The 13,106-nt window shown below is 36.6% G+C and overlaps 1 protein-coding gene across 1 annotated transcript in view; it reads left to right on the forward strand.

The window, feature by feature from the left end:
- LOC114253579 (uncharacterized) overlaps positions 1-12,018 on the forward strand; it is a 79,958-nt gene extending 67,940 nt beyond the window's left edge. Inside the window, exons 4-6 of the mRNA XM_028188507.2 lie at positions 4,049-4,182; positions 4,810-5,011; positions 7,069-12,018. Of these exons, the coding sequence (XP_028044308.2) occupies positions 4,049-4,182; positions 4,810-5,011; positions 7,069-7,235 (503 nt within the window). The 3' untranslated portion in view covers positions 7,236-12,018. The remainder of the gene's footprint in view (positions 1-4,048; positions 4,183-4,809; positions 5,012-7,068) is intronic.
- The last annotated feature ends 1,088 nt before the right edge of the window (positions 12,019-13,106 follow it).

The following is a 13,106-nucleotide window of genomic DNA, read 5'->3' on the forward strand; positions in this document are numbered from 1 at the left end:
TATACGTAGAAGTATCTAGAAGTATCATAGGTTAGCCGTTTGGAAAAATTCCGTATTTTCCCGAACAATTGTTCTGGTGTTGCGTCTAGAACGTTCTCGACGCGCGATCAAACGATACAATGTTACGAAATGAATTCGCTGACCCAAAAACGAAAAGTTTGGAAACACCAAGCAAGCGTGGGCATTGTTAATGACGTCAGTGTCCGAAACATGACGCGGGGTCAGGTCATTTAATTTTGTTCGTCGAAAAAATTATCATCACACCGCTCACCGGAGCACAGTTTATCCTTCGAAAGATAATTTGTATGACGTACGACTCGACTATAGCATGATTTCTCTCCTGAGGTATTTTATAAGCGCTCTGGGGTCTCTTTGTTCAAGCGAGTAAGTTTCTAAAACCACTTAATAGCAGGTGCTCAACTACTGTAATCAAAAACATAAAAAATAAAAAAATGCCTTAAAAAAACTTTTCAAAACAATTTAATATGCACTAAAAAGTAAAAAAAATATTGGGTATTCTTCTATAACTTATGTAACATAAAATATACTATTATTATACATAATATTAGGTAAATATAATGTAGCTAAAATTGTTCTTAATTTGGGGGTCAGTGTAAGCCAAGGCAGGTTTGCAACTACATACTATGTATTTAGTTAAAGGTGACAATATGTTCTAGTGTCGTACGTGCGACTTATTTTTTTTTTAATGCCCTTGTAGGCAGACGAGCACACGGCCCACCTGATGGTGAATGGTTACCATCACCCATGGACTTCAGAAATGCCAGGGGCAGAGCCAAGCCGCTGCCTACCGCAAACCGACTTGACGAAACAAACATTTAAAAAAATACAGTCGAATTAAGAACCTCCTAATTTTTTTAAGTAGGCTAAAAATAAAATTTGCTCTCTCTGGCTAGCGTCTGCACTTCATTGACACTGATATCGTAATGTGTGAAATAACATAATTTTCTTGTTTTTCATAAGCTACCTAACTATAATTTGACAAATAACTCTTAAAATTCGTTTCAGAGACATTCATTTAAAATGATTACTTTAGTATTTTGCTTTGTAGCATTATGTTCGTTGTGTAGGAGTCTCTGGCATGATTCATTCTATAATTACGATTCCCGGTAACTAAAAATTTTATGGCTACGGAAGACTTAATTATAATAAGTATAATATTAGCCTTACCTAATAATACTCATAGCTAAGAATTAAAATGTAAACCAAATTGTATTCTACAAGTTTTTGGAACGAAATACCTTATGGGACGAAACGGAGGGGTGCCCCAACCGGAAAAAAACGTCCGTAACGTAAGATTTTTATTAGTAATGCACACAGTGTACGACATAACTTTGTAATAACGAACAAAAAATAACATATTTTTTTTTCATTCATTGACCACGATCTCAGAGCGTTCGTTTGCGAAATACACTAAATCTTATGCAGATAACCGTGAATGAAATGTACCACAATAAGTTCGCATGTTACCGAATGACCGTGGGTTGTTGCGAAACCTCCAGTTTTATTTTCTTTATACCTCGAATAGAACTTAAAATTAATATTTTTATAATAAGGAGCTTCGTTCCTATCCGGTGTCCCACGACACCATACATCTTTTTTTTAATCGCTTGGGTCGATGAACAAGATCACCATGGTCTTACGTGGTTAAAAGCAGTAAAAAGCTCCAATTTAGAGGATAGGTCAGTCAAATACTATAATAATTGGGACTAACGTCTCATGTGTCGAGGTAGGTGGCCGCATTCGTGTTGTGATATCCGTGACTTCCGGTGACCATTTGACCGTAAAGTCGTTGGTTCGTCCTTGCACAAAAAAAAACAAAATCAAAATATCTTAAAAATTTCCATAAAAAAATTTTTGTACAGAACTTACTATTTAAAGAAATTATAGAGAAATTTAACGAAGACCAAAATTAATGCTGCTAAAATAAATATGTATCTATATCCCTTTCTGACGTTATCAATTTCAACGGTTCACATTACCCTACGAGGTCTGTTTGATCATGAATAAATCAAAGGGAAAACAGGTCAATAAGGGACAAGTTCGTTACGCCGTAGATTGTCTCGCCAAGGGAGGGCTAGCATATTGATATTATCCATAAATTAAGTGAAAATAATTAAGACAACGTGTTAATATAATCAAATTCAAATTCAAATTCAAATTCAAAATCATTTATTTCAACTTGGATGTCATCAAAAACACACTTGTTGAATGTCAAAATGTAAAAGAAAATGTTAACTCTACCACCGGTTCCAAAAAAAGCCACAGTCCTGAGAAGAACCGGCGAAACAAACTCAGCGGGCTTTTTTTTTTTTTTTGTATTTTCTCAACTATTTTCTTTTTTTTTAAACAAGAAAACATATTTACAGTATACAAAAAAACAAGTCAAAAAAATACAATTCAAATAAATAATAATAATAATGAAAAATGAAAAGGCCAGGAGCGAACGCCTCATTCCCACGTAGTGCCATCTAGTAAAAAATCCTTAACTTTATAATATGCCTTGTTGCACAAACGTTCCTTGACAGTTTTCTTAAATCTATGAACAGGTAGTAGTTGAACGTTTTGTGGGATGAATCTATGCGTTTGTTAAATTATTACAGCCAATTACTAACTGATTGCAATCAACAATTCGCTATCACTAGAATAGGCACATGTAAGAGTCAAAATTAGCAATAGAACGTGCTCTTTGTGCTTTCATTATTGGCAACAAGCGAACTGCTGAAAATTGTCTTTTTTTCCCATCTAAGCTGGTAATCTAGGGGGTTCAATCCAACCCACCTTTGTACTGTGAGGCATCTAAACTATACCATAAATTCTTTGTTGTGGAAATGGCATTGACATTGAGATGTCAATGATTTTTAATGACTATTTAAGAACAGGTGAGCCGTAAGATCTTGAACTTGATTCGAAAAGTGTCAATGTTGTGGTAATAAAATGAGGTAACAAATAATAAATTTATGGAACTCTATATTTGAAATAGAAATAAGCATTCCCTCATTTTTATTCCCTTAAATCTATTTTTCGCTAACAATAGACCGCTATAATCTCGCGACTCTGAAAGCATCAGAAGTTACGGTATAAAATATTGACATCAGACCTCGGGGAGTAAGAGGCGACTCGGAAAAGCTTTGAGGAATGGAAGAATTGGCATTCAGAACCACGTCTCGGCGCATTGAAATCAATTAGGATTCGTGAGCCGTTTCCCGAGATGGACACGGATTAAACTGATGTTTTCTGGCGTTAGTATGTCGTCAGAAAACTTCAACGGACGTCTTATTTTAATTGGGGCCTCTGGAAACCGCTTCGTGAATAATGGTCGCTCGTTAAAATAAGGCTAAAACGTATTCATAATCTGTAGCGATCGTAAACACAGCTTAGGGAGATATTTTGAAAGCGACTTGTTTTTTATTTATTTTCGATCTTGTAGAAACATGCCTAATGCCCATGTTCTATTGGGTTATCAGGGCTACTTTTTGTATTGCAAATTAAATTTTTTGCGGATTTGATTACTATTTGATTGTCATTGTCATTTCTTCGTGTGTCAAGTACGTATTTCATTAGAAAAATTAGTACCTATCGAATTGTGGGACTCGGGTAGCAACCAGCCTTTCTCGCGTCGATACGAATTAGGTGTCTTATCTTTAGGCTACGACGACTGTAGTTTTATCAATAAAACAAATATGCATACGAATTTAAAACCATATTTTTTCATGTCGACAATTTAAAGAAAGTTTGAAGAGAAGTTGAGAAGCGCTCGTTTGTGATGGTATGGACATGATGTGATAAACCGAAATGACAATAAGGTTGTTAAGAAAGTTAATGTGGAAGGCTTTAGAGGAAGAGGTAGACCTAAGAAAAAATGGGTGGATTGCGTGAAAGAAAGGAGTGAGCGAAGAAACGGTATATGATAGAGGAGTGCGGAAAGAGAAAACAAATTGCGCTGACTTCAGGTGACTGGGAGAAGTGCAAGAGAATGATGATGATGATGATGATTTCAAATCAAGAAATCTTTGTTTACTTATTACAGCCCTGCCTGAATCCGGCCCGGTATTAAAGGCGGATAAAGATCGGTACCAACCCGGGGAGGTGCTTCAGGCTAACTGCACGTCGTCTCCGGCGAGACCAGCTGCCAATCTCACGATATACATTAACGAAGAACCTGTAAGTATTAGGTATGATATTAGTAACTGTGGAAAAGCCAAAGAATTGATAAATATTTAGGTTGTTAAAAAGTTGAAGAGAATACGTGTCCAAAACTGTTGGTGGGGTATTGACTCATGGACATGTATTCATATCCGGCTCATTGCCGCGAAGCAATCGTGCATCGGACTTCGATTCCAAATTATCTAATTTTAATAGTATTTTTTCCCGTTATATGGAGAAATAGGCTCTTTTTATACTTATTAACTCGTATTAATTTTTATTAAAAAATACTTTCATCGTTATATTTTTTTCTTATGCCTCCCAATTCATAGTTTTTGTGGTCAAGGACGAATTTAATTGTTACTTAAAGAACTTACTAGTGGTATAACCTCTTATGAGTCCGCGCGGGTAGGTACCATCACCCTGCCTATTTCTGCCGTGAAGCAGTAATGTGTTTCGGTTTGAAGGGTGAGGCAGCCGTTGTAACTATACTGAGACCTTAGAACTTATATCTCAAGGTGGGCGGCGCATTTACGTTGTAGATGTTTATGGGCTCCAGTAACCACTTAACACCAGGTGGGCTGTGAGCTCGTATACCCATCAAAGCAATAAATAAAAAATTAAAACCATGTTATTAATTTCCAGCTTCGTTCATCAGAAACTAGCTTTCACCCATCAGAGAATGGGTTGTTGTGGACTAGTGTGAAGGCAGACGCTAAAGTCAGCTCAGAACTCTTCGTCGGAGGAAGGATGAGGGTTGCCTGCGTGGCCACCATACACAATGTTTACAAAAACTCCTCGAATTTGGACTTCTTTACTCCAGAAACGGATCCTAGGCCAGAACGAAGTAAGTTTGAGAAATTGCGACATTAAGGCATGATTAACATTCCAGATTAACGATTTTATTGCTTAGATGGGTGGACGAGCTCACAGCCCACCTGGTGTTAAGTGGTTACTGGAGGCCATAGACATCTACGACGTAAACGCGCCACCCACCTTGAGATACAAGTTCTAAGGTCTCAGTATAGTTAAAACGGCTGCCCCACCCTTCAAGCCGAAACGTATTACTGCTTCACGGCCGAAATAGGCAGGGTGGTGGTACCTACCCGCGCGGACTCCACCAGTGATCCTATCACCAGACCGAACTACAAAGTCGATGACCCTTAATTTGATTGTACAGTCAAGCGAAACAAAAGTGGTAAAATAAACAAATTTTACTAAATTATGAAGCCTTTGATAGTAAGATTTATTGTAGTTTTGTTTTTATTTTTCGGTTTGGTGTACACCACGAAGATAAATGATTTTGAATATAAAATTTGTAATATGTAAGAATTATAAAAAGTACATCATTGTGTTAACGAATCAACGTCGCGTCATACATTGATGGCTGTGATTGGCCAACGATGACGTCATATCACACGAACCAATCACAAAACAGGAAACGCAATAGTGGCACCATTTGTCAAAATTTTAAAAATTTACACGAAGGAAAAAATATGGACGCGCATTTCAATGCTATATTTGTAAAATAATTAAAAATAATATAATGAGTATTTGAAGAAGTAATCGCATTTATTCATTTTCTTGGCCACCTCAAGATACATCTAAGAAACAGACGCAATAATTGTCATTTTCAATGATCTTAACTTTTGTAGCTCCCACACGTTTTGCTTTATATGATAACTATGCATATCTAAGTAACTTCCCATTAAATGTTACTCTGTTACCGAACCAACCAGATGTAAAGAGAATATCGCTGCCAATCTCAACATGAAGTTTTCGTGGCCAAAAGACAAAACGTCAGGTCTCAAAACATTTCTAAAGAAATATACGATTATTACAATGATCATCCTGAAAGTCCCGGCTTTAAAAACGGGGAGAGTAATTTTTGGGACTTTGAACTTATGTCTCATATAATGCGATGGCATTATTGCCCTTAAACCCCTTACAATACCCACTGTGGAATAAAAAAAAAAAAGATCGAAGCAAATTGTCAATAAATCTTCTCTATTTAGCTTATTTACCGTCAAAAACATACCCTAAAAAGGTAAACAAACAAACATTTGGTCTTCATTAATTAATTTAACCGTATCCTGCCGTGTTTACCAAGTTCGTGAGCAATTAAAAAAACATTAGCTTCCCGTCCAACCCTCAGTGAAATACGGGAAATGTCCCCTAGTGACGTGTTTGCTGTTTAACCGAGTAATTGCTTTATGAAATCTCCTTTTTTTAAATCGATCACTGCACGATTTTTGCTCGTGAATACATTTATTGGAGACTAGCTGAGTCCCGCGATGTTACTCGCGGTTATTGTCGTACCGCGGGTGACGCCGTGGGGCGTAGCCTAAGTTACTCCTTATAATATCATCAGCTACCTATCAGTAAAAGTCCCGTTAAAATCGTTCCAGCCGTTCTCGAGATTAGCCGGAACAAACAGACAGACAGACAGACAAAAATTGTAAAAAATATTATTTTGGTGTATGTACCGTATACTTATATATACCTATATTCATATGCATTACAAACAGACACTCCAATTTTATTTATATGTATAGGAACTTTGCGGCGGTCCGTCATTGCGACGTGAATGTTATCACCTGCCTTGAGACACGAGGTTACCTCAATTGTATAGTAGATGTCCCACTAACATACTGTTTATTTTTACCGTAAATCAGTCATGCTTTTCCGTTTGGTCGGGCCATTGTTGAGTCTTCGACCTCATGTCTCAAAGTGGGCAGAGGTATTCACGTTGTGCTAAGTATAAGCTCCAGTAATCACTATACCAGTCAGACCATGACTTCGTTTACCCATGTAGACAATAAATAAAATATCCATTCGCAATTACTTATGCTTTAGTTTGTCACCAAAATTATATTTTTAAAACGCTGTTCGCTCTTCTTCCAGTAACCCTGAATAGGAGTTCCAAAGCGTTTCCCAGCTGGATTTTCTTAATGTTCCTGCTCTTGCTGCCGATGATGGTGATGTCCCAGGACTACTTCGCATACGAAGACCTGCCTTCTTACGACGAGCAGAAGTACGAAGACACAATTAGATCAATGATCGGGGCCTGATTTTGTTAGATAGACTATATTTTAATTTAATGATTCGCTGTTAGATTGGATTAAGGTCTGACAGTAAAATTTGACAGATATATAAAATGAGAAAACACGCTTTAAAAAAGTGGACAAGTTCAAAGTCTCAGTTGTACTCGAATTCAATCAGAGAAATATGCTTTAAGACAGTGTCAGTCTACCCTTGCGAGCTAATTGGGACTCCACGTATCCACAGGCTCTAGCAAGTTTTTAACAATAGATAAAATGGCCTTGTTTGCCTTACGGTAATAATGCGAGTAAATTATAGCGTGTTCATAAGTGCTCATGTTTGTCAGCGTAAAGAGCACCTTAATCCAAAGAAGACGATTTTGTGAGAATGTGATTGTACATGTAAACACATAAGTTTATTAAGAATAAGCACGAATTCTAATAGTTAAGTTTATAAATGTATTTAAGGATCACAATTTTAATATTTGTAATTTTCTTATAAAAAAAATTTTGAATTGAAGTCGGCGGCTTGACTACGATAATAATTTTCATTCCATTGCGGCGCGTGGGAAAGAGATGCCGTTAATGTTAGCATTATGTAAATGATACTTATTGGTTTGGTTCGTAATTAATTAATGTGCTATTAAAATTCATCATTTCATTATTAGAACGTCAAATTTTAATGTACTACAGTGTCTTAAATTAAGCTATCGTATTGTTTCCGATGCACTGTGAATAGCTAATACTTTTTTAGGTCATGGACCCAAGATGAACCAAACACACATGAACGTAATTTTTGCAAAGATTTGGCATGAGGACTGGCGCGTGTTGAAAAATGACTATAGGAAGATCTTCCTTAAGACCAGAACTTTGTAGACCGACTCTCCGAAAGTTTTTGTTACTTACTCATGGTAGGACCTCTTGTGAGTCCGCGTGGGTAGGTACCACCACCCTGCCTATTTTCTGCCGTGAAGGATGGGACAGCCGTTGTAGCTATCTGAGAACTTGAACTTATATCTCAAGATGGGTGGCGCATTTACATTGTAGATGTCTATGGGCTCCAGTAACCACTTAATACCAGGTGGGCTGTGAGCTCGTCCACCCATCTAAGCAATAAAAAAAAGAAAAAAAACTGTTCGGTGATATATTACCGAACACCTTTGTCAGCATAATTCGCGTGACGCGTTAACTTCATTTCCACAAATCGTCAGTGCACGATCAACAACCGCGTCACCCGGGTGCATCCATAACATTTACATTAATTTATTTTCTCTATATTTTAAAAACATTTTTAAGTAACATTATCTTTAACTAACAAACTCACACCGCACCCTACAAAAACAGTTCGGATATAAATTATTATTATGCAAAAGTAACTTGAAAATCTTTTCGATTCATGTTTCTGATGTCTATTTTATAAAGACGCTACACGTACATAAGTTTTAATACGACTATTACCGAATCTAAAATGGTTAAATTAAGCATAAAACCAGAACTTTTTGCTCTATTCATTTAAGGCTGTTACTACACATTTTTATTTATTTATTAGGCACACAATACACAATGCCATTTTATGAAACCACGGTTAAAGTGATACTTTTTTTCACATTAAATACCTTTAACTCCGACAAACAACATTTACATTAAACACTGACAAAAACAAACAAAATAGCGTGGAGCACTGGCACAGATGAGTAATAGTCTATACACTACACGGTCAGCTGCTGCGAACTATAGGCGCCGCCATATTGGCCTTGGCTGCTCTGACGAGCGCCTTTCACTGTATCCCTACTCCGCGGCCGACCGTCACGCGACATGCAACACACAGACGAAAAAGTTTGAGACGATGTAACAAAAGTTTCACTTTAAAAATCTGACTTTTAATATAAGCCTTGTGGGCACGACCAAGCAAGATAAATGTGCTGAGTGTGTACGCAAAGATCCTTACCACTACTGGATAAAACAACACGATGGCGAGAATCAACCTAACTTATAGTATAAGGAAATAACTTTATACACAATAAAAATAAAATATTTAGACTGATTTATCTACTATTAACTATTAACATTGTATGATTTGAAGTATTTTATTTTACTGGCATTGGAATACACTAGTAAAATACTATCACACATACTATATACTATGGTGCAATAGTATTTACGAGCTGTCTGCTTACATTACTTGTATTTCAGAAACGATTGAAATACACCGTGCCTAAATAATTTTATTTAATCCACGAACAACGCTTAACGTTTTTCTCCTACCCTACCATTAGAAGCATCACTTCTGAATTTCAAAAAAGAATTAGTAAAATTAATACTGTGTTTTGCAGACATAGTGACATCTAGAAGTCATTTCGGGAATTAATACTAAAAAAAAACAATGCTTTATTTACTTACAGTATATACTAATATTCTTTAGTAAAAAACCATCTAGATTTAACTATAGATAAAGTAATAATGTAAATAAATAAACAAATAAAATATATACAACGAATGATTTCGTATAATAAAGTTTTAAGTATTGTATATTTACATATTATGAATCCTTTAAATTCATTTTTTTTATAACACGTAGATGGGTCAATTTCGCGAAATAATATTTGAATAAAACTCATACTTGTATTAAGATTTAGTGTGACGCCAATTTGCAATAGATTTAGCTGCAGAACAATTGTCTGGCCAATTTTTCTAATGAAATACGTACTCAACAAATGTTCACGATTGATTTCCACGGTGAAGGAATAACATCGTGTAATAAAAATGAAACCCGCAAAATTATAATTTGCGTAATTAATGGTGGTAGGACCTCTTGTGAGTCCGCGCGGGTGGGTACCACCACCCTGCCTATTTCTGCCGTGAAGCAGTAATGCGTTTCGGTTTGAAGGGTGGGGCAGCCGTTGTAACTATACTTGAGACCTTAGAACTTATATCTCAAGGTGGGTGGCGCATTTACGTTGTAGATGTCTATGGGCTCCAGTAACCACTTAACACCAGGTGGGCTGTGAGCTCGTCCACCCATCTAAGCAATAAAAAAAAAAAATTAATTACAATGCAAATTCGAAATAATGAAACATAGCTTTATTTATGGTATTTATATTATGATCTATGTTATATTATTTATGATATATTATGTTTGAGGGCGCGATAACGTCGAATTCTATTTAAAGTTTACATTCCGTTCATTGGCTTAAAATGTTAAGACGTATTTTATTGAAATATTAATAAGATCATCGAAATGTTTTTTTGTAAATAAATCAATGTTTGTTGTAATTAAAGTTGAACGAATATTTAGAACGCATTTTCATAGTACAAAATACAAAGATTTTTATGAACATTTTTTGCTGCACATTTAGCGTTCAAGTCATGATGTCTATGGACATCGTAAATAACGCTGCTGCTCACCTTGAGGTATGAGATTGATGTCTCAATTGTATTGTAAACGACTGTCCCACCTTTTAAATCGAATGGGCTACCGTTTTGGTATTACCACAGGTCAGTTTCAAACATGCCAATTTTTACCCATATTTTTTAAGCTGAAACATTAAGAAAAATATGTTACCATAAGCTCGAGCAAAAAAAAAAAACTTTAAATATCAAAATCTTTCGTACCTATCTAAGGCTCAATCTTAATTTATTGGGAGTGCATTTGATTCTAAGGAAAATATTAATAAACCATTTCTCAGTAAATGCTCATACATCTCACACATTTCTAAACAATGCGTCTTTGATTAGGTGTCCGTGTGTCTTTGAAATTATTTATTAGATAGAAGCTGATCTACAATTTGTAACCAGTGTTAAAATATTAAGACAGGTAAATACTCTTAAGGATATATCTTACATCTTTGGATTTTTTTAAAGACTATTTACGCATTTACTCTGTTATTAGCACTTTACATGAAGTAAGAATTACGAATATCTGCGAAGTGTGTTTCAATTTATGTAAAAAAAAGTTATTGCTTATTAATTTATACTATCTCTTTATATATGTTTTTTTTTTATTGCCTTTGTAGGCAAGTGAGCACAAGACCCACCTGACGGTAAGCGGTCGTCGTCACTCATCGATATCTGCTATGCCAGAAGACAGTTCAATCTCTGCCTACAGATGCATCATTTTTGAGCTATTGCATAGCTTTTATCGCCGGCTTTAGCGCGGCGACTGAATCAAGAAATTCCTTAACGAAAATAAAACCTAACACCCCCTACTCCACCTACCATGTAGCTCGCGTTCAACACAATGTGTTGTGTAATGTTTGTGAATTAGCGCGTGGCGTGACGTCGCACTGCATGCGAATCATGAAAAGACTGCACGTCTCTCTCTCGCGCGGTCTAACTTATGAGTGTGAAGGGGACAGTTAATGTTTTGCTTTTGTTAATGTTTATAAATTAATATAACGTGGTCATATTTTATTATTGTTTTAATATTAAATTATTATTGTCTAATTATAATTTCATAAGTTGATAAAAAATGTTATGCAATAGCTTTACCGCGGCAGTCCCCGAGCGCCTCACGTGTTTTTTTTAAATTTAATTTTATCTCCTCGTATTTATCTGTTTCGATATATGTTCCTTATGTGTTCCTTACAAGAATCTAGCAAATATCTAGCTGATATGATATGAAAAGCGTTTACTTCGCTGAACGGGATAAGGAAATAAAACCACACTCCGGACGGGTGGAATCACGATTACCTAGTCAGTAATGTAGATGTCATTTCGAAGCACGTTTCATAATAATATAGTTATTATTAAGAAATATGATTTTTCCAAAGAATTTATCACCGTCTTACACCTAAATAAAGATGATTGTTTTTAAGGCATTTGTTTTATTTCGTCCAGAAACATTCACAAGGGTTTTCACAAGTATATAAGCTTATCTAATGAATTCAATTCTTTTTGCGTTATTTCCTGACGAACGTCTATGATCATGAAAGCTATATTAATCCGCGACTAATATCTAAAGATATAATTACGTTCACAACGTGAATGCGTGAATGGGCCAGACGATTCTGAAAACGTGCACCCCTGAGCTGACAGCTGCCCTAACGCGTTTGTATCGCCTCTCTTATTGTACTAAAAGGGTTCTGTTTTCATGGAAGACAGCCCACGTCCACGGAAGACCACCCACGTCCACCCTATCCCCAAGAAGGGTGACCGGTCGGACCCATCGAGTTATAAACCTACCGCGATAGCTTCCTTGCTTTCCACGGTGATGGAGCGAATAATAAATATACAACTCCTGAAGTATTTTGAGGATCGCCAGCTGATTAGTGACCGATAGTACAGTTTTCGTCACGGTCGCTCAGCTGGCGATCTTCTTATATAACTTACTCACAGGTAGGCTGAAGTCTTGGAGAGCAAGGGCGATGTTCTTTCTGTGAGCCTTAATATCACGAAGGCCTTCTACAGGGTCTGGCATAGGGCACTTCTGTCGAAGCTACCATCTTACGAAATCCCCGAGGGACGCTGCAAGTGGATCGCTAGCTTTTTGGATGGGCGGAGCATCACGGTCTTTCTAGACGGTGACTGCCCTGATACTATGACCATTAACGCTGGCGTTCCACAAGGTTCGATGATCTCTCTACGCTTTTCATCCTGTATATCAATGAAATGCTGTCTATTAATGGCATGCATTGCTATGCGGATGACAGCACGGGGATGTGCGATATATCGGCCATCAGGGTCTCTCTCGGAACGTGGTGCAAGAGAGACGATCAAAACTTGTATCTGAAGTGAAAAACTCTCTGGGACGAGTCTCCGAATTGGTTGAATTGAACTTGGTTCAAGTGTAAAATGGATGAAGGTCAAAAGCATGGGGTTAACGACTCAATCCCACTAAAACAGTGGTTAGCATACCCTTTAAGCCGTAATGAACTTCGTTCTATGGAAACTAAAGCATATATT

The sequence above is a fragment of the Bombyx mandarina genome, chromosome 06 (assembly GCF_030267445.1).
Source record: "Bombyx mandarina strain Sakado chromosome 06, ASM3026744v2".
Lineage (NCBI taxonomy): Eukaryota > Metazoa > Arthropoda > Insecta > Lepidoptera > Bombycidae > Bombyx > Bombyx mandarina.